Source organism: Plectropomus leopardus, chromosome 21 (genome assembly GCF_008729295.1).
Source record: "Plectropomus leopardus isolate mb chromosome 21, YSFRI_Pleo_2.0, whole genome shotgun sequence".
NCBI classification, from domain to species: Eukaryota; Metazoa; Chordata; class Actinopteri; order Perciformes; family Serranidae; genus Plectropomus; species Plectropomus leopardus.
In genome coordinates, this window is record NC_056483.1 from 25,093,733 (window position 1) to 25,117,463 (window position 23,731).

Here is a 23,731-nt window from a genome sequence, read left to right on the forward strand (position 1 = left end):
TTAGGCTACAGAATGTAAAAAAAATGTTTTTTTTCAGTAATTTCCCTTTTTTATTCTTTTACTTTTCTTTTATGTATCTTGCTATTTTTGCCTTCTTTCCATTTTTCTTTAAAAGAAATAAAGCCAGGCCGCTTATGTTTCAAAGTGTTAACTGGTACTAACTTTTTTAACAAAAGATCTGATTTTTTATTTTTATCTTTTTTATATATACAGAGTTCAGAATCAGATATACCTTGTTGTTGCATTTAACTTCACATATATGGTGTCCTAGTTAAGTGACGAAAAGAATTCTGGATTTATATGGTCCAGATAATTACTTCAGTATGTTACTGTCGAGTTGGAGGAAATCATTTGTCATTCAGCCTTTCCTCCAGACCAGTCCAGATGAGGATGTAGGGAGTCCCTAGATTTTGGTGGCAGGTAATGTTGTAAATTATCTGCGTAGAAGCGCCAGGAGAAGAAATGTAGTTCTTTCTAATGTTTGTCAAAAAGTGTAGAGGCAGAATAGAAATGGACCCAGGATGGAACCCTGAAGGACCCCATAGATGACAGGAGCAGAGGAGGAGACCTTTCTTGCCAAGTTGCTCTTTGCCTTTTGTCTCATTTTTTTTTTTTTGAAGAAATCAAACCAATGTGCTTGGGGTTAGAAGGTTTAAATACTTGTAAAAGGTGTGTAATTGCAGCACAAGAAAAGTTATATTGCTCCAGGTTTAAAAGTGTTAAAGACAGAACAAATTGTGAATAACACCTTTCATGGATCGTTTCTCTGTACTTTGTAATCTGTAGTGGTTGTGCTGAAGAGGATGTTTGAAATGATCACAACTTGAATATTTTGGTTTCTACTGTGGCCACTGATCTTAGGCTGGCAAATAATGTTTTTAGTTTGACTCAGGTGGTGAGAGAGGTGAGGGGGTCACAGTGCTGGGAGCAGGAGGAGAGGAGCATGGCCTCAGGCTGCATTAGTCATGTACACTGTACTATGGATTTCACATTAAAAGATGAATAGGATTGTACAGCGGAAGCAGCTCTCTGGCTCCATGTTGTAACAGTTGTATGAGACAACGTTGTCAGCTCCTCTTTGTGAAATCCTTTTTCCCTCAGAAGGGGCTGAGCCTTTTGTCACCACAGAGCTGTCTTGCTGGGTCTGTAGTCTTGCTAGACAAGCAGAAGGTCTGTGTAGATTGATTCTGTCCAGTATGTGAGGCAGTATTATTAATCAAGCCTGACTGCTGCTATTGATCAGATTCCAGTCTGTTAGGACCTTTACACACACACACACACACACACACACACACACACAGACAAGACTAACAGAAATGCTTGTTTTGCAGCCACTCTTCGTGCGCTCTATCTGAGTGACAATGACTTCGAGGCCCTGCCTGCTGACATTGGGAAGCTGACCAAGCTGCAAATAGTAAGTTAATGTCAACACAACGGACAAAGTGAATCAAGTCAGTCAGCACTGTGTACATGAGTTACAATCACATGGAGAGCAGGAAAGAGTATATGCTAATTTCTTATTTACAGCAGTTTATCTGTAGTTAACACAGTGTGCAATGGTGAATTAATCATGACGTATGGGAAGCAAGAGACCTTAAGAGATACTTTGCCGACTTTCAACCAGCTTTGTATCACAACAGTGTGAGTGGTACATGTGGATGAACTGTGGTAAACCTCCTTCCATCTAATCAGTGCCGAAGTGATGTAATTTGTGTTATTTGGCAGAGTATTGCAAGCTCTTGGGGCTGTTGCGTGAACTACAGGTTGTTCTTCCGCATTTTGCTATTGCCGACCAACCCTACATGTTCTCATCCCAAGCCGTCACGTTTTGTCACTTTGTCAGTGGACTTCCGTGTCTACATATTACACTCTAGGTATCATTCTGCATCTGCTGTTGACGTTCTGGGATGCCACTACCATGATACCAACACAAGCACATGATGGGATGATGCTGCACGTGGTTATGTTAGGCAACAAAAGCACATGGCAACCAATACTGGGACGCACATGCTGCCGCAGTTGGTTAGGGTTAGAGGAAGGAGGCACATGGCAAGGTGTAGAAAAAACATCACATACAGTCCAGAAGCTTACACCAGACTCCCGCATGAAAGTCCGGGGTTTGTTGGACCTATCCACTGCTCTTCCCTCCCGCTCTGTAGGCACCTTGCACTCCCTAAATTATGTTGTTACCAGCAGCGGTTCAACCTGAAGCCGTCCTGCATTGCATTCTTACACCTAAAGCACTGTCAAAGTGGCGTAATTTTCGAGTTCTAAATGAGAAGGGGCTGGCCAACCATGCCACCACTACTGTGGACATGTAAAGTAAACATCTGGATCAAAAGACACACCCACCCCTCTCTCTGTCTCTTAAAGTCAGATTGAATTCCAATCCAACAGTAAAACTGGGAAGTGCTGATTGAAAATATATCAGTACCATGTAACTGCACTGCCTATTTGTCCTCTAAAATGTTGTCAGAAAACATATTTTAATGCCCCATTTTATTGTAACGACAAGAGTTTTTGAACAGGAAGTGGGCGCCATACTGCTTCCTGCACAGTGAAAACGGAAGTTGAAAAAAACCCCAAAACAAAACAGAAAAACAGTAGTGATCAAATATAAAGCAAAATGGTGTTACTGCCTTGCCTATTTCTTCCCTCAAATGTTTTCAAAAACATGTTTTAGCTTATTTTTATCTGTAATACAAGATATGGCCTGCTGCCATTGTGTCGAACGGACAAGGTCACATTACGTCACCCACCAGCAGGAGTGTTGATTTGTTCTGGTAGATTAAGGTTTTCTACCTTTTGAGCAGAAGCCACTGCCATTGTCATTTTTCTCCATTTTCTCTACTAAGTTAGCACCAGTTTCAAAAGTATTGCTTTTTCTCCTGCAGTACGACCTAGTTTTATTTGAGGACTCTCTTTATTTTGATGAAATACTTTTTCAAATGAATACAACACCTGAAAAATAACCATTTGTATATCAGTGCGTATTACCTTAAATTTATAAAGAAAACTTTCTCACATGCCTCCATAGTGAATGGAGAATCCAAAAAAACCAAACATTCTGCAAGAAGTGAAGTCACTTAGGACCTTGTGAAACTGCAAAACCATATCAAAAAATCTCTTTATAAACTCTCACACAACTTGTTGTACAATCCAAATCTCATTTATCTAATCCTATGCTGCACAAGTGGAGCTGGTATGCACGCACATGCTCAGGCATGCTCAGTATGCGCTACTTGTAGGAGGAAGTTTTTTATATTGTAAAATAGTAGTCTTTGTGCTTTGAACAAATTTATGATGCTTTTGTTTGTACGTTAGTGTCAGACAGTGCGTGTTAAATGAGTTTGTCCTGTTTTTCTTCTATTTTGTCCAGTTGAGTCTGAGGGATAATGATCTGATCTCGCTGCCTAAGGAGATTGGGGAGTTGGCTCAACTCAAAGAGCTTCACATCCAGGGCAACAGACTGACTGTGCTGCCCCCTGAACTTGGTACTGACCACATAAACACACACACACACACACACACACACACACACACACGCACACACACACACATACACACACACACACACTGTATATACAAAGTCAGTTAAAATCTAAAACACCTAGCCAATCTGTGTTAAACCCAGGATATCACTCAGGCTGTTGGTTTTGCAGCAGTGGTGTTTGAATATCTGCACAAGTTAAAAATGATGAACTGTGTTGGTTCAAATTTCAATGCTCAAAGATCTTTCTGTCGAACATATTTTTAACATAGTGAAATTCAAAGCTGGCACGCTTTTGTGCTATAAGGATAATGTGCAATAATCATCAGATTAGAATGTGGAGAAATTGGGGAAAATTTTAAATATGTCCCTGTGCACAAGACACTAACAGCTCTTTACTACTGACCCATGAGCCTCATCAGAGACTATGAATGTCAACAGGACAGTCTTTTTCATTTGAACAGGTGATGAGTATAACCAGTTGTTTGTCTGTCCATCTGCAGGTAATCTGGATCTGACTGGTCCTAAACAGGTTTTTAAAGCAGAGAATAATCCCTGGGTCACTCCCATTGCAGACCAGTTCCAGCTGGGCGTCTCCCATGTTTTTGAATATGTTCGCTCAGAGACCTACAAGTAGTAAGTACTCACACACACATGCACACACACACTCACACACTGACAGCAAACAGTGGACTGTCACAGGCTGTCATAAGGCCGCTAACCCAGGATTTCCACCGCTTGCATGTGCGTTAAGGCTCCGCTGCGGTTTTGCTCTGTGCTCCCTCATCCGTCAATTCCCACCGTTTGCAGTTTGAGTCTGGCATGGCGCAGCACTGCTTGATCAGCTGACTGAGGAATTCCTGCGGTAATTACAGAATCATGTGCATTATATCAGTACAGAAGAAGTAATAACTCCATTCACTCCCATAACTCCCAATAAGTTGTTCCATGCCATTCCCTTTCTATGGTTATCCCTATAAAACAGGATGTGTGGTGTCATGAATAATTCTGTGGTTTTCCACCTGAGTAATTAGCTTCTCTTCGTCTGTGTTGTCGGTAGTGACCTCAAAAAGTCTCTGACCTGTTGACTCCAGGCCTGGAACCACCCATTGTGAAGTTTTGTTGATGTAATTAAATGAAATACAATCAGACGTAAACACTGAGTTTTTTATTCTGAAAATTAACCAGACTTTTTAATGTTGTGTCGCGCCTGGACTACCAGAGCTGGGACGGAGACAATCCGCAACACAGCGAGTGGAAATTAACACATAGACTAGAGTGTAATCTGTTTGTTCCGTCTGCCCAGACGGATCAGAGCTGGACCGCACACGGATCTGGTGGAAATTAGGGGTAAGACTGCAGGAGCTCGGGCAGTTTTACGGGGTTTTGCCTGTTGGTGCTTGTCTCCACCACAAGAACAGCTCTGTAGGACAAGTTATGAGTATTTTTATGGGGGCAAAACAAGTCCCTGCCTCAGGGAGGTACTTCCATGTGGCCCCAAAAAAGGCTCATACCATTTTTAATGCTACGTTCATGTGATGTTGAAATAATCAGAATGATGTAATCCCCACTGGGAAAACTGACATGAACAGCATCTCATGTCGGAAAAACAACTTTTATTTTTTTATTTTTATAACATAAGTTGCCGACTTGACATTTGATCCACTATCAGCCCTCAAAAGGTTGATTGGCCCTTTTATTCAGAATGAAATAATTTTATCACTACAATGAACAAAGAGATAACTACTGATCTGTGTTAACAGCCAGGCAAAATGATTGGTAGAAACCTCAGTTTTCTCATCACTCCACTCAGAGTGACAGTGAACTGTTTGCTAATGCATACATACTGCATTCTGTTGCCCTTTCACAATAAAACTTTCCGCCAGTGGCAATTCTTAAGGTGTGTTGAACACAAAACTCATTTTTGCTTTGTGTTATTCCTGCAAAAGTGACTGGAGAGTTGTCTGCTAAACTAATATAAAATAGAAAGGAAGGAACAAAACATCTGCAGATTATAAAAAAAGCTATTTTTAACCTTAAAAACATGTCAGTAGGCAGTGGAGGTTCCCAGGATCTGTGTCCAAAGCTAATCAAATAATCTGATAATCTGATAGGATGTTAAATGTGCACATTTGTATGTGTGAGCACAGGAAACTGCACGTTAGCGGTCCTGTCTCTGGTGGAGGTTGCAGTGTGAGGCAGAGGGCTGCCATGAATTCTTTGTTCCAGGCAGAAGGAGATGCTGCAAATCCTCTGTGTGAATGCCTCAGACTGCTGCTCCGAGGCAGGCTCTGGAACTGATCCCTGCACTGTGTGACTGTGTGTGAGTGAGACAGGAGGACCATCTCCACCATATCCTGTTCCATATTATGTTTGCATACTTGTTTGAGCGATGTGTGGGAGTCGGTGTTCTATCTGTGTGTGCGTCTTTCCACACAGAACTGTACAACCGATACGAGTTATTGCAGCATCTGCAAAGAGATCTATGTTGCAGCCAATCACTGACAGCTCCGTGGCTACATTAAAAACTGCTGCTCTCACAGATACTTGCCGCAAACACACATACATTCATTACTTTCAACTCTGGGTGTTGTTCAAGCCCATCTTTTTTGCAAAATAAAAGGGTTTATTGTGTGGAGATCATGGACAGGATTTGATGGCTTGTATTCAGCTGAAACTGTTTCCTGTTGGTGGCACGAGAGGAAAAGGTTGAGGGATCACTGAGCTTCTTTGGCACAAGTCAAATTTTCTTTAAAGGTATACATGTCTAAGCAGGTACAAAGTAACAGGTCATTCATACACACACACACACACACAGACACACACACACACACACACACACACACACACACACACACACACACACACACTCACACTCATAAGCAGGGACAGATCAAAATGACCTATGACTTGATATGTGAATCAGTGAAAGGCAGCCCAGTTAAATCCACTTACTTGAACCACTTAGGAACAGGACACTAACCATCAAACATGACACTTGTCATCTCTCTCCTTTTTTACCATTGGAACTACTGGGTTATAATCCTGTGCTGCTAGCCAGGAAGGTCCAGTGAGCATTTTGGAATAAAAGACAATGCATTACATTGAGTGACAAGCAGATCAAATGTAGCAGTCACCTGTGTGTGTCAGGCTGGATGATGGAGAGCTCAGCTGCTCTGTGTCATGCACTGACTGCCTCTCTATCTGTGTGATCCATCACTGTTCAAGTCAGAGTCAGAGAAGCAACACGTGCATAATTTAGCTATCATGCTCATCAATGCACTTATGGACACACACCAAAACGTTCTTGTAAGTCTGTCCTCTGGTGGCTGGGGCATAAGCCAGTGGCATTTTACATGGCATAAATTAGCCTAGAAGCTAGCTGAGATTTTCTCTGATCTTGTGAAACCAGGATAAATCACACATGGAGGGGGCTTTATTGTCTTTGCAATTTATTGTGTCTCATCTGTGAAATAAAAGTAAATACAAGTTTTGTGTCCACTGTGGGAAATGGTTTTCAGCTTACAAAAATAAACAGGTCTGTGTCGCTGCAACACTTGTTGCCAGACTATATTATAGGATACGTAGGGTAAGACATAGAGTAAGACTTGTGTACGACGTAGGGTACGACATAGGATATGAAGGGTACGACCTAAGGTGCGACGTATGATACAATGTACAGTGCAACAAAGGATACAAAGAGTAGGACGTAGGGTATGTCGTAGGGTATGACGTGTGGTACGAAGTATAGTATGACATTGTGTATGATGACACATGTGGAATACAACGCAGTGTATGATGTAGGGTATGACATACAATATGACAAAGGATACTTAGGGTATGGCATATGGTACCAATAGGCATGATGTAGGGTATGACCTAGGGTAGCATGTAGGATATGATAAAAGGTATGATGTAGGGTACTTTATTGGGTACATCATCAGCTAAGATGAAGGATACATAGGGTATGATGTAGGGAACGTATGGTGTGTCGTGAAGTACGATGTAGGGTGCGTGTCTATGCAGAGCCTACAGGGTATATTTGATGCAAAAGTATAAATAACACTTTAGAATGAGCTGTTTATATACATAGGGAACTGGTCTTCTTCCACACAGTATATCATGTTGTTCCATAGTAGCCCAGAATGGAGAAACAGGAGAACAGTGCTTTATTGTGCCATTGCTGTTTTCATGGCGGTCCCTGTAGTTCTCCTACACGCTTGGTACATAGGAGAAGTTTCACTTGGTTGTTACCTGAAGCAAATATAGTAATATAAAGAATATGTAATAGATGGACATACTGGGTCAGAGAGATGGAAAGCAGTGCCTGTTACTATAGAGACAATGCAGATTTGACTTAAGTTAATTATATGTAGTATGTTTGGAGAATTTATTAGAATCTTACCTGTGCATGTGCAACATGAGCTCCACCCTCAGGATGTAGAGCACCTCACTTTGAAACTAACAGTGCTGTTAGGAGTTCGGGATTTTACTTCATCACTGTAGCCGGTTCAGAAGTCAAACCACTGAGGGTTACCAATAGCACAGTTTCTATCATTTACTGTTGGAGTGATGAAAAACAAGGAAGAGACAGTTCTCAGCACTTGGACATGACTACCTCCACTCATGGCTATTTTCAGTGTGTTCTTCCCATTTTGATGGTCATCCTACTGCAGACCCCCCTCAGTCTGTCACACATTGTATGAACAGACTGTGAGGGTGAGAAAGATGTATGAGTGCATGTGAAGAAGTGCAACAGTGAAAGAGAAGACGCGCACACACACACACACACACACACACACACACACACACACACATACACACACACACACACACACACACATACACACACACACACACACACACACACACACACACACACACACACAGAGCAAGCAGCAGCCTGTCCTCAGACAGGTGTTGAACAATCTCCCAAAGAGATCTTCTCTGTGTCTTCACGGTTTCATTCACACCTGACTAAATGTCCTTCATCTTCCAACACTGTGAAAACACACACAGAACACACACACATGCGCACACACACACACACACACACACACGTATATATACACACACATACACACACACACACACACAGCTGTCTGCCCATGCATTTTCTTTCTAATTTGGTGGGATGTATCTTGTGTGTGAGAGCAGTAATAATCGTGCGCTCTGCTCTTCGTCTTGGTAGTGAAATTGTATTTTGTCCTGACTCGTCCACAGGGAGGACAGAGGTCAGGGTCAGCTGATAACTAGAATGCCTCGAAACAGTGAGATGTCCATTAAATGGGATATTAGTGGAGAGGGTGCATGAAGTCATACTCTGATAGCCAGAGTTGTCTTCTAAACTCTGCTCTGAGCAGCAAAGGCTGGTAAACCTGCGCAGTGTGCACCTTTAGAGTGCACTACTGTGAAATGAAAGAAAAACAAAAAAATCACAATATGATAAAACAAGGTGCCCACAGGGATTTTAATTTTATATCAAGAATGACAAAAACATGAAAAGGAAAGGTTGTGGCAAGTGACAGCGTTTGGTAGGTCATTGGTCTTAACAATAGAAATGATGACAAACAGTCATTATGTTTGACATCATTGATCAACAACTGTGTTTATTTTCAGGGTGGTTATTGTTTGAAATTTTCCAATACTTGTATAGGCAGATGTAGACCAAATCACTGGGACACTGGGTGAATTACAACAGGTACTTTTGGGTAGAAAACTGGCAACTGCTTTAAACTGTAGAAATCTGTGAAGTCAGTAGACTTGTTTATTCCTGTTGTCATTTTCAGCTGTAACATGGTTAAACATGGTGATCCAACCTGACATTTCTGCTGTGCTTACTTTATGTCCTGTATTGCTTTGCTAACATCTTTGATAAACTGATTCTGTTGGCCCGGAAGATAAACAATGTCCTGATGTGGATGGGGCTGCAGCTAAACGAATTTTAGACACCTAAAATAATCAATACCAATATACACTATATTTAAATATTTTCAGTACTTTGCCTCACACAATAGCTGAGAGAGGCAGCAGTAGACCTGTAACTCTGTTGTATTGTGAAGTAATATGACGGTTTTAACCAAACCCTTAATTAGTTAATTCACTGAGAAACAGAATGCTCTGTTTCTTTGAACAAAAGCTGTCATTTTAGAGTACAGTGTCAGATTGTATTTATGAAAACACCCTAAATAAACATTTTGATTTGGTCTATATCTTTTGCTGATATGGGCCTAAATGTTGCTATCTATTGAAATTTGTATACACCTACACTCCTTCTAGGCCGCGCCCTCCAGGTTTAGGTGTAAGATTCCTATTGGTGGACGGCATTTATTAAGGGCATTTTGTTCCTCGAGATCTGTTTGAATCCCTGACGGAGGCTCATTGGCAAAATGTTTTGAGTGTTTTTTAGGTCCCACACGACCATGTCGTGAAAATAAAGGCATTTTAACATTTTGAAGAGAGTGCCTTGGAGTTTTTCTTTTGAGTTTTCAACATTTTTTTCTGTTGAAAAAACAATATTTCTGTTGAACAACACTCATCAAAGGTGTCAGTGTAACCCTAATCAGCTGATTTATGGTTACAGTGGATCAGGTAATGGGATCACACAGTTAAAAATCTGTCAGGTGTAGCCTGAGGGCATGATGAAGGCTTTAGTTTGGCAGTAAGCTTTCTGTGAGCTTGCTGTTTGAGAAATAAGATGACTGACTTCTTTTACTGCTTTTGGATAAGTGGACATTAGTTCTTTGAGAATTCCAGATGACACCAGCAGAGTGTCCTTTTCTCATGTCCGTTCTGCTTGTCTGCATTTTCCCTTTATCTCTCTGCTGTTGGTATTCAGTGGAGGTGTGCTCTGAGATTGTTTGACTCTCCTGATTTTTTCCACTGCTATTGAATCAAGTATGGCGTTACATGTAGTGTTGAGGTTATTTAGTAAATCATCTGTGGACAGATGTTTTTTTTGGTTACTGTTATGTGTTAATGCTGTGATGAGAGCCTGCTGAGAGCTGTCAGCAGAATTTGTATTGAGAACATGAGAAGAAACAGAAGTTGACACTGTGGGAGCAGGAGGTGGAAGCAGCGGCCTCACACTGATCGCTATGTAGTCAAAAACACCAGCTAGCCTCACACACATCAAAACTTTCAGGAATAAAAGGAGACAGTAATGTCCAGAGTGTGTTCCTTTAAGTAAGCAGGACCACAGCTAAAATATTCCATAATGTCTATATGACCCATAATACTGATTTCTTTCCATACTATGTAATTTCGGGTTCCTTTGCTGAAACTTTTCAGACTGACAGTCAGAACCAGTTAGTTAAATCTCACCTGGAATTTCAGGTGTTTTCATTTCCTACTCAGAGAAGTTTTCTCTTCTTGGCCATATTCACCTCACTTCTGGTGGGTTGTCTGAACATACCAACATGCAGCTTAATCCCACCATGTGCTTGTGTTGACATCACAGTAGTAGCATCCCAGAATGTAAACAGCATATTCAGAAGGATACCTAGAGCTTAGGGCTGGGCGATCTAGCCTAAAAGTAAAATCTCCGATTTTTTTCACACCAAACCCGATTTACAGTTTTAATCAATTTTTTTTTCTTTTTTAAAACAAACTACAAATGACAAAGAAATTACTCAAAACAAGTTTTGATTTTGATTTTAGCAGTAAAAATTAATTTCCCTTTTGGGGTTAAAGTGCAAGTTGCACATGTCTTTAACACTGAAGGCTGCAGTAATTTCACGAAATATATTCATTTGTGTCATATCGTTAGCAATATGCAATGCGACTGTATCATTAACAGCTTTCAGTGTTTCTACATCACCTGCACTCGTCTATATTAGTTACACTGAGGGTTTAGAGAACAGCATAACTTGTTCTACAGCTGCCAACAGCCCACCATCACTCCAAATTAGAGAATGGCTGAAATCAAAGCAAGGCAGTCAGGCTGGGGCACCAGGCCCCCAAATCTCTAAATCTGCCCCTGATAACAAGGAGAGCAGCAGAGAGCAGCTGGATGAGAGGTCAGTCACTGCGCTGCTCTCAGTCTGCTCTGATGGATCTATTTGTTTGTTTTTATTAGGCCCACTTTTTGTCAGTCTTTGAAAATAGTCACATTAATCACTTGGGCTCAGTTACTTTGGTTCAGACAGGAATGCGTGGCCTCTAGTCTTGTTAACATTGTAAGGAAACACTGCAGATTTGCAGCGGGTTGCTGTCCTGTAATACGGGGCACAGCGGGAAAATGCCTCCACTAATGCTGGCTGCTTTTTACCGGCTGTTTGCGGTTTTGTGCATCTAAGTGAGACACCTTTTCCTCCTCGGGCTGCCTCTGTTTGAGATGTTGAGACAAAGAGGTCGTGCAGCTGCCTTTAGTTGCAACAGCCTTTAAATAAACTTTGCAGCGGAAACTGTGGTTTGTTCGAGATCTGATGCCGCAAAACTGAAACCAGTTCCAAATGAATGATCAGACTGTTTTTTTTTGGGGCTGTATGGCAAAGGCGAAAATCGAGATTTTCATTCATTAAAAATCGTCATGAACCACAAATTCAACTAATCGCTAAAATCGATTTATCGCCCAGCCCTACTAGAGCATAATATGTAGATGCAGTGGTCCACTGCAATGGGATGAGAAGGTGCTGGACAAGAAAGATGTCTAGCCAAGGGATGGTGGAACCATAGGCAGCCACATTTTCTCCAGAGAGGACATTTTTTAAACACATCCAGCTCCGACTGTAGAATATAAACTCTATGTGAAAATATTCTCAGTTTACTTTTAGATCAATAATGAGATGAAAATTCAGTATGCATTTTCTTAAGTTCCTTTAGTTCTGTATTATTCACAATACACAACACAACTGATTCACATATCAAGTCATAGGTAATTCAATAAATCATTTAATAATATGACAAAACAACTTACAGTCAACATATAAACTGCTATTTCATGTACTATAGGCCTGTGTGTTCTGATAAAATGAGATGGATTTGATGGTTGATATAATATATCTATATGGGAACATCTAAAGTCCCAAAAGGCCTTAGTTGTATCTTGTGGAAACAAGACCATGATTACTATTATTAAATTATAAATTTCACCAGATATTAGCTTTAAAATGAAATATTAGAAATGTCCAACATCCTAATTTCTGCTGAAATCACAAACCTTTTTTTTGTTGTTGTTTTTTTTTTTTTGACAAAATGAACATGTACAGAACATCAACCCTAAGTGGAAGTATTTTTCTCGTATTTTGCACAATGAATCAATATTACATATAGTGAAAAGCATTGTATTTTATATCTCCATCTGCTGGTGGGCCATCATGAGAAGAGTATGTAGAATATGATGATAATTCCACTACAGAGGAGACTTGATGATCACCAAAACTGGGTTGGGGAAAAAAGTGGATATAACGATTACAGTATTGGTTATTGGCCAAATGAGTCATTACATAACTGCATATCGGATATTGGAAAAAAATCCAATATCGTGTATCCCTATATAATCTCTCACCTTGAACATTAAATTCAGACTGCAAAGTCACTGATTGGTCATATGTTATTTATGTTATGTTATTTTTAGATTAAAAACTCAATTAAGACAGCATGATTTCATGCCAAGCTGAGAAAGGAACCAGATCACAGTAGGAAGGAAAAAAGGAAGAGGTGGCCTAAACATATATTTGTCTAAATACTAAAATACTAGCATCCTCCTCCATCATAATGTGTGTGTATAAGAGAGAGAGAGAAGGGATATGTTGCCTGTCATACATGTTTCATCAGCACTCGTGTTCTCCTGACAGGGAGAGCTGCCAGACTATGTAGCTCATGACGCATTAACATACTGTAGAGAGAAACCCTCTCTTTCCTCACAATACACCATCTTTTATTCATTTCTGCCTGTCTCCCTCCCTCTTTCCATATCTCTCTCTCATCTTGCATTTCACAGCATTTCGGGTAAAAAAAAGTTTCCTCCCCCTCTGTTTCATGAATACTGTGTTCTTGAGATCACTTCAGTGAGTAGTTGTTGAGTATAAGTTCCTGCCTTAATATTCCTACCACTACATAATTTAACCAGATATAATGTGAGCCTTGCCTTTAATGTAACAAAGAAAAGTGAGTTAATCCCATTCCAGATGAAGCAGCTGTTTGAACACGACGGACCTTCAGTAGGTCTTATCATTAACAGTCTACAAACCTCTCTGAAACTGAAAGCCCCATTCTGATCAAAGATTGAAAATGAGATGAGTTATTTTTCAGCTGAATATTATTTGTTGCTTCTTAAAACTGTGAATTAGGATAATGATTGTGAGATACTGACCACAGTTGCATTTACATTAATGATGAAATGACAAAAACATGCCTTAGATGCACTGTTTTCATATAAATATGCCACAATAATATAAGTTACCTGCACCAGTTCATCATTCGTGTGTGTGTGTGTGTGTGTGTGTGTGGCATGCTAATATATAATTTTTATCACCTTTATACCTTCCTGAAATTTCATTGGGATATATAGTATATGTGTGTGTCGCTAACCCACGCCCACCCGCACACACACCCCACCCCAACCCTTGCCTCAGATGATGAATGATTTACTTTTCAGGCAAAAAATACACACAAAAAACCATAAATGTTAAAAAAAAAAAAAAGTAATATTAAAGACTAATACTCAATAAAATTCACTTCATCATCTCAACAGAAATAAAATTATACATAACCCATACCCCTGTCTTGGCTACTGTTACTTAGAATCAAGTTCATAAGTCCACTGTTCCAACAATCACCGGCTTTGGTTTGGTTGAAGTAAATACTCACCAATATTCACCAAGTTAGATGTAAAAAACATGCCGTTATTCCCAACACTCTCTCTCTGCCTGCTGGCCGCCAGCTGTTTACAGTCCTGTAACTTCTCCCTCTACCACTAGGTGTCACTGTGTCTTTCAGCTCAGCTGCCTGTTCCACCAGTAGAGACCAGAGACTGAGCTCTGGTGGTGCGTGCATTGAGTTTAATAGAAAGAGGAGTGCCAATTTATGATGGTATTAAAATACATACTTCAGGATTTCTAAATACTTTGGCATACCGTAATATTTTGATACCACTCAGCCTAGTTGCCACTGTATAAGAGCAGCAATGATGACTGTTTACATCTTTTTTCATTTTTATTTTATTTTTTTCATTTATATATTTATTTAATTTTTTATAGTTGTATGGTGGTGTTAGTATTCTTGATATTAGTAACAGAAGTGCAAACACATATGAATTGATCTCTCTTTCTCTTTCTGAGTATGTGCACACATGAAAACCCAGACATTGCTTGTGGGGGGTTTTGTGCATATAAAACAGAATCCTGCTAGCACCTCTGCACAATTCCATTACGTATAACAGTGGACATTTGGAGATAGTCAACTGAGAAACCTTTTGTTTGTGCAGCATTTGGCTGGACCTTTAATGTCCTTTGGGCACTCAACGCTTCATTCCGCAACACTTTCTCACTCTCAAAACAGCCTAATTATCTCCTCCTATGTAGGAGATATTGTCTCCCATTTAGGAGATTGTGTCTCCTGTGTAGGAGATGCTTGTACATAGGACATACTATTTCAGACAAACGCTCACCTCATCAGAATGAGCTACAAGTTCTGAGATAAAATATCCAAATTCCTCAAAACAATAGAGTGACTGCCAGGTGGTGGGTGGAGTCTGTTGCCCTGGTCAAAGCAATTCTTAGTTGATGGAGATGTTTTTAATACAAAAGCCTTAAATTAGTTGAATTTAATATTATCAATGGAGGTTAATTAAAGATAAACCTGTTGATTAAGACATCACCCCAACCTACAACATCCATGTTTCAAATAAGCCAGTCATATACAGGCCATTGAGACAATAGTCAGTAATGATAGCTCTGCTTCAGCAGATATCTTTGTGACATTTATTTCTGTCCTCCCATATTTTGCTCTCATACGCATGAAAGTTTTTAGCACCATTTTACTCACTTTAATTCTCAATGATTTAAAGCTAATTTCACTCTGTATTGAAATGGACTGAAACCAGCGGCCACATAGAAGTAATGAAATCATTCTAGAAAATCCCAACATGTTGTATAGAATAGCTGCAATCTTTGTGCCGTTTACATCATCCTCCAGCAACATGCAAACACAATTTATCTTTTTCTTCTCATTTCATGTCATTCTGAGCCATTTCTGCTCAGCTGGGCCTGATTAGTTCTGCTGGATGCAGTGTGCAGTCCCTCCCTCTCAGTTGCTGTCAAATTATATTCACGCATTAATGCCTAACAGAGATGAGGCCCTGCAGTGAGGAGGTCTTACAGTTGGAGGGCTCATATTGCAACCTCTGTCTTGTCCCACCTGTCTGCACTGGGTGCTCTGCTCAGCTCTGGAACACAGGGAGGAGGAGCAGCCTCTGATTAAACCCACTGGACTTCTCGAAAAAAAAAAGACACTGAACAAGGCATTTGTTTACCCCACATATCTGCTTTTACCTCCAGTGTGTTATGATTATACTTATTATAGGACTACAAATAAAGAACAGAGCTTTTAGGTTTGTCTGTTTGTTTGTTGGTTTTTTATTAAATGACATTTGAAACTGATATTCCTGAAAAAAAAAATCACCAACTTTTTTTGTATTAGTCCCATAAGATTAAAATATATTTAATATGTCTTACTATTATTCATATGTTAGTTATTTACACTGCCACCTTTTAATTAGTTCGTTGTCATTACATTTTGAAATGACAAGTTTCAAGTGGAGAAGTAATGCTATATACACCAACAGTGCCTGAAAAAGTTCCACTCAAAGAGACTACTTTCTTTACTGTAATGTCCCAAAACAAGTCATCTAATTGACCACTACAGTGCAAACAATCCACTACTACAGAATAATGAGCAGACAAATATTCAGTCACTGTCAAGTGGCACAAAAGCATGAATAATGATCCATCACCAAAGACATATATTAAACATCAGCAAATAATAATCTGCGGTTGATTGATTATTATATCCATAACTGCCTCCTTGCGCTGGTTGGAAATGCATGACACCCACTGTTGGGAGCGGATGAACTACCCTCTGTGGTTACTGTTGCTGTTGTCCTGTAAGTCTGTGTAAAGTCAGTTTGCTCACCTCTACTACCAGTAGTTTCCTAGAGGTTTGGTCTGAAACATGCAGAAAATGTAATGAAATAGGTAAGTTATCAAACTCTCAGCAGCATGCATTTTTGTTGTGTGGCACTGTGCCTTTGTTGATACTACTACTGAAACCATTAAGTCAGATATCCTTAAATTCCGCAGTGATGCAATAGAGTATCAAACATAAATTAGATAGATAAAAAACACAGCCTCTTGGGGGAAGCCCCCTCCCAATAAATTTTCTGACTATTTTTGCTGAAAATTGCGCATGTCATGCAGAAAAAAAACGGCAAGACTCCTTTTTCTAGATGTGCTGCAGCTGAGCTGCAGCTGAGCCGCAGCTGAGCAGCACTGCTTCGCCAGCAGTGTGGCTGCTCTGACCAGTTAACATGGGAACTGAAATAATAACAGGTTTCTCAACGCACACCTGCTGCTCCCACAGGCTGTGTTAGACTGTTGACGTCTTCAGCATATTGTCAGGAAAAGACGTGGAGGTCAAATGTGCTCAAAGCAGAAAAATATGGACTGTACCTCATGTCTGTGCATGCAGTCAACAAAGTTAGAGTATATTATATTTTAATGTATTTTTTGATATAATAGAGCTCACATATATACATGCACACATCTCTCTGAGTATTGGTGAGTCAGCAGGAATTGTAACTAACTTATTATAAGGGTACAGATCTCTGCCTCCATTGGCTAAAAGCTCCAGTTGTTTGTCATGAATCTTAATTAGGACCTTTTCTACCCCACTCTTCTCCTATACATTGTCTCTGCCTTTTTCTCCCTCTCCCTGCTCTCCCTCCCTTATCTTTGCAGCTTCTTCTTCTCCTCACTGCTAATGTTTCTGTGGCTGTAAAGGAAGCTACTAAATTGCTTGGCAGCTCTGCTGAAGAAGAAGTGGTTATGAGAGGAAGGCCCCCCATCAGATCAATGGCCTTTGGCCTCCCTGCACATTCATCACACACACACACACACACACACTCACACATACATATTTTCAACTTTGTAACACACACATACAGATTCCGATAAAGGAAAGAAAATACCAACTTTCAATCTCTTTACACGCACACAGAACTTTGCCTTGATTAATTAAGCCGTGTGGAATAGCAGAGCTCCATAAAGACATCACTAGGAATCTGAATCCATTCACCGTTCTTCTTCTGCATTTAATTGGCCCTAACAGTTCATCACCAGAGCTACACACACACACACACACACACACACACAAACTTAAAAGAAATGGGAAATCTTTATGTTGATCTTTAGCTAGAACTGTTATTGCTCTGTACTGCTGGTATAAAAGCATAATGAAATACTTTCTGTCATTGTGTGTGTGTGTGTGTGTGTGTGTGTGTGTGTGTGTGTGTGTGTGCCCGCACACACACGCGTGCATGCACACGGTTGTTTGTGAGTGTTGGTTGGTTGTGGCTGGTTGGATATCCCATGTTCTCCTGGGCTCTGGCCTCTTCAGCACATAGAGAGAGAAAAAAGAAAGCAGCGACCGGTGGGACTAAATGCCTTCTGTTTGTCTTGAAAGTGTCATAGATTTTTTGATGAGATGAAGATCAGCCGAAGCCCTCTTATTCCGCATCTCAGTCTGTGTACATGTTAGTAGTTCAGAAGTACAACGAAGCAGCACATGACAATACATACATGTGTTACAGGATGAAGACAGAATCCACTGCACAGACACAATGCGAGACAAGCTTGCTCTGCTGAAAACCAGCTATAGTAAATAAGGTTAAATTTGATCATTTTGAGCCCACTGTATAAACAGTTGATCAGCTTGTCATACGAGTGTACCAAATTAAATAAAATGGAAATAAAATAAGCTTATTTACAGTACTGCAGCCCAGTCACCAGAAGAAAATGTTGGCATTGTACATTTATGCAAACCACAGATTCGTAGCATTTGTACATTTCATATGTATCATTTCAACATTTCTAAGGTGACATCATTCAGATCACATGTATTTAAGATGGGTTTTCTCATCAAGCAGCAGACACTTCCGGGCTTGGAATTTTTTAGGGCTGCCCCTTGAAAGTCGGAGATTTGAATCATCACTCAGAGAGCCCTCAGTTGAATGAGATTGCTTCAAGTCAAGCAATTTGTCAGCAGATTTTGCTGGGGAGTGAGCGCTCTTGACTTAAACGCCACTTTTTGGTACAAGCACCTGCGGACACACAGGCAGCAGCACAGAGAGAAAGAGAGAGCGGACAGAGTGCTGAATTTGCAGCTCACAGCAACTTAATACAACATAGTGTATGGCTTTTGTTTGATATCTAGTGTCTGCAAAAAATGTGACATATTTGCGATCAGTTGTTAGTGCGGTTAGCTTGTTTACTATATTATATGAATGCCCCTGTCACACTGGACATCCTGCAGAGCTCGTTCAAACTTGAAAATTTTATATGAAAAAAAAAACAAAACAGATCATTGACTATCAATTTCAAGTCAAGTAGATTGTATTTATAAAGCCCGTTATCGCAAAACACAGTTTGCCTCAGAGGGCTTTACAGCATACGACATCCTTCTGCCCTTAGAGGAAAAACTTCAGAAAAAGAACCCCTGAAACAGGGGGGAAAAAATGGAAGGAAACCTCAGGAAGAGCGGCAGAGGATGATGAGGGATCCCTCCACCAGGACGGACAGACGTGCAATAGATGTTGTAAATAACAATTGAATTAAAATAATGACAAAAAAGAAAAGAGAACGAGAGAGAGGGAGAGAGGGGGAGGGGGAGGGATGCACAGCAATAATGGAAACAAACGCATGTCATACTACAATAATGATAGGTGTAAAATTACTGAATGCACTCTATCGATTCAACTGCCAAAATTCAGCGCTTCAGCCCAGTGTGGCAGGAATTTGCATCTCCATTACAACGGAGCTGAAGTTGTGTCTTTAATTGATGCAGGCTCACAAATGGTTTGTATATTTTTCTATGAAAAATGAATACACCCTAGTATGTGCATTTCCCACCTATTTTGACAAGGTGCGATACTTGGCCAATGCACTGATTGGAGGAAACAAGGATACCTCATAATAGGGCTGGACGATTATACCTACAATCAATATCACGATTAGTTGAACATTTTACCTTACTTACAATTAATGAAGGATTATTTTGTTTTTTATTTATTAATTTTTTTGGTTTGTTTTTTGCCCACATTATTTGCGGTTTCATTTGACCATATATATATATCCTTTATATATGAGCGATTCGCCCTGGTGTTTCTAAAAAAGTTCATCCAAAGTCTGACTGAACCTGAAACAAAAACAGAGTAGTTGGTGGAAGTCTAAAGAAGTCACTTTCCACTGCTTAATATTTGGCTGTTTGAATCATTCGGCTCTGATTGTCTGTCTCACTCTAACCACGCAGGGCTGTCAGTTGATCAGCTGTTTGATCCGCGATAATGAAACGCTATGGAAGCACGGCTGTATTCTAGAGTCAAAGTTGTTCACTCAACAACTCTGCTGTCGCAGTGTTTTGGCGTGACATTTCCTCGGTGTCGTGAGAGCTTGAGACAGAGCCTAAAAGCATTAGACTCATGTCAGATGCGTGACAATTGGGGACCCTGGTGGGGAAAGTATTAACAGGATTTTTAAACAACCAAAATAATCGACATGGGCAAGATTACGCTTGTTAGAGTTCTGAATATCAGAATGATTTTCGATTATTTGCCCAGCCCATTTTCATACCTCCAAAGCCTATGGAGTGCTTTATAAAAAAAAGCACTGGGATCTCCAGACTTCTCCATCTAACCATCTGTCTCCGATGGTCAGCCAGTCACATTGGGCCAATGGTGAGCGCCCAAGGCCCTCGTCATTGCTGTGTGTCCTACATTGATGGTCCTTGTCTCCAATTTTTTCGACTGATTCAGCATGTTGAAGCAGCAGTGTCAGCAACCATGGAGCCTATCTGTCAATGAAGCTCAGTGCACAAGAAGAGAAACAATAGTGAGGAATAAAAAATAAACCGTTGAAGTCAAGGAGGGAAGTCAAAACAAATTTGGTATATGAGTAAAGATAGATTTCTTAAACCTTTGAGCTCTTAACAGAAATGTTTCCTGATTGGTTGTGTTGTTGTTCACTGGCGCTCAGTGAATATGCTTTAATCTTTCAACATTAAAATGTGTTGTTAATATGCTAACTGGCTAACTAGTTACATGGCGGTCCTTTGGTTTCCCTTTTTGAATGACTGTTAGAAGCAGCAGCTGCCTGCTGGGGTATCGCCTTTCATGCAGGCGCAGAATGTACTTGCTGGTTGGCTGTCGGTTTGCCGCGTTCATAGGAAAATTTTTTGGCTGAGTCACGGCAACATGAGGCAACAAAGCAGTGCCGTCGCCGCTAGTTTTCTGTTGTCGGCTTAGTGTGTCATGGCCTTAAAAAAGCCTCTCTGAGGTGAAGCTAGCCTGACCGTCAAAGCTGTCTGCTGTGTTTACAGGAGACTGTTTGGTTTAGTCTCTCCCTGTTCATGTCTTTCATTATTGGAATAAGTATTTCTGTTATTATCCTCAGTATTGTGTTGATGTTACATGTCAGTCTCCAGCTGTCAGAGTTTGACTTAACATCACAGTAACACATACTAAACATACAACTGGTGAAAAGAAATGATTAAAAAAACATTAATACACATCAGCAGCCTGCTATTTTTATTATTATTGTGAGTGGACACTCCATCATCAATTAGGCTGCATTATTCTCCCCTCTTCACATTGATTTATTTTTCCTTTATGACACACTGACTGATCACTCTCCTCCTCCACCCCCCTCCTTTCTTCACATCCTTCTTTCCTCCGCTCATCCATCAATGCTAAGAACCCACAATTATGCTAACAGTAGCTTGTTATGACAGCAGCCAGTGTGCTGCATTGGCCACTTATTGACTCAATGAATAATCTTGCTTTTCTTAAAGGGAGCGTACACAATCAGTCAGCACAGACCTGATGTGGTCCAGCAGCTCTGTTATCTGTCCTCATGGAAGACGCTCCTTACAAATAAAGCATTGTGCAGCTATAAACTGCTCAAACTGAAATAGACATTTCATATTGTCATACAGGCATTAATATTTTAAAGGTTACATTGTATTTGGGATCAAATATACCCTTCTCTAGTCTCTAGAAAATGGCTGTCGTGTTGTGTTTTCGTCAGTTTTATTCAGCGATTTTAATTTGTCTTTGGATTTATTCTTTTATTCTGTCGTCATCGTGTTTAATTCTTTTATTATTACTATTATTTCTGTGTTTATTACTTATATTTTCTAAATTGTATTTATTCCTACTGGCATGGGTTATTATTATTATTTTTTGTTTTTTAATTGATTGGTTATTGTTATTAGTCGTAATTTATTTATTTATTCATTCATTTTATTGTTAAGTGTTGGAGGAACTATTGAAAAAATGAGCAGCTTATAACATTATAACATTAACATTAACATGAAAAACTCTATTGGTTAATTTTTTATTATCATTATTTGTTTGTTTGTTTTCATTTACTGATATATTTACCAATCCGTGTATTTATTTTAATGGCAAAAGGATGAAATAGCCTACCAAAATTCTGGCAAATGGCAGTAATAGCCTACAGATCAAATAAAAGTGTTACAAAATACACATGAAGAACACAAAATGGGAATTAGTTTTATTTTTATCAATAGTTACCAAAATTACTAAAGCTCCTTTTTCGGCTGCAGAGAGGGAAGTTTGTCCCAAAGCTTGCTGCTGTAGTTACAGCCTCCACCCTGATGGAGGAGCTGCACTCAGCTGTGAAGGTGACTACAGATGGCATTATTCTCAGAGATAAAGTGGGAGTGGGCCCGGTCCAGTTTGGAAAAGACCCTTTATGTGAACAATTGAATGCAACACTATGACTGTCTTCCAGGAAAATGGTAATTGTCTGTATTTAAACAGAATCATGTCTCACCCTTCTCTATAGAGTGGTGAAGGGATGACTTATATTTGTAGGCCAACCAGGAACTTAGCATCACACTTGTTCCCTTGTCAAAAACCTTATGAGATTTCTGAGTGGGATTTTCAAATATTGCCAAAAATTTATGATACTTGCACGTTTTGTTTAGCATGATAATCTTCATACATGAACACCACTTTTGTTTGTTTTGAAGCATAAATAAAAACCGCCAGAAGCAAAAAGCTATTGTTAGGCTATACACGAACTACAGCGTGGTTGCACGACTTAAACATCACCACCCCGAATTGTTCAACTTCATTGTAAAAACACTTTAAAACACAATTGGAGAAATATTATAAAATATTATAAAGGTTATAAACGTTTTAGGACTCATTAGTTCACCACTCCATGATAGCTGGTTTTTCAGCCCGCCTGTAAGTGTGGCCCTTCACAACACATTTGAGAAGATGTTCAGATGAACAGTTGTCAAGAAAACTGAAGGACAGGCATACTGTACATACACACAGACTAGTAAGTTGTTGTGATATTTCAGTCAGGACCAAAGTTGTGGACCATCCCGCCGACAGGCAGAATCACTTTGATATCCCCAAAAACTGTTAACTGTCCCAAAGCCCAGTTGCTACCAGACACTCCCAGGAGCAGCCTGCAACGCCTCCCCTGTCCCACACTGTCTTCTGGGACTCTGCAGCCCAGCTGACTGGACAAGAGGCTCTGCAGAGTCTCAACCTCTCTCTGTCAAATATGTATCCCTGCAGACTGGAGACCTCAAAATGGGGAGGTGGGTTGGGGGGGTCTTTAAGTGCAAACAGGCAGACATCTCCACAGTCAGACTGTGGGTAATAACCCACAGCAGCTGACAGTAATGTAAGTGTGAGACAGAGTGGGAGAGCACCTGTGGTGAGCTTATCAAAGGTGAACGGTCTGACTGCATGAACTCAGAGAAGACAGCCACTCATCAAACCAGCTCTCCAAAACTCAACGTCTGCTGGCTGTCTCTCTGTCTCTCCCCGTCTCTGTCTCTGTCTCTGTCTCCGTCTGTGCTGTAGGCCTGTTGTGGTTTTGATGGGCAGCAGATATTATGGGGTTTGGCAGGATTTAATTCCCAGTTGAAAGTGTGACATGGGATGGAGGCAGAAAGAGGAGAGAACACAAGACACTTCAGTCG

General features: G+C 40.2%; 1 protein-coding gene across 1 annotated transcript in view; it reads left to right on the forward strand.

Moving 5' to 3' along the window:
- rsu1 (Ras suppressor protein 1) overlaps positions 1–23,731 on the forward strand; it is a 44,648-nt gene that overhangs the window by 16,719 nt on the left and 4,198 nt on the right. The window contains exons 6-8 of the mRNA XM_042510622.1: positions 1,332–1,414; positions 3,380–3,494; positions 3,994–4,126. Coding sequence (XP_042366556.1) covers positions 1,332–1,414; positions 3,380–3,494; positions 3,994–4,126 — 331 coding nt within the window. The remainder of the gene's footprint in view (positions 1–1,331; positions 1,415–3,379; positions 3,495–3,993; positions 4,127–23,731) is intronic.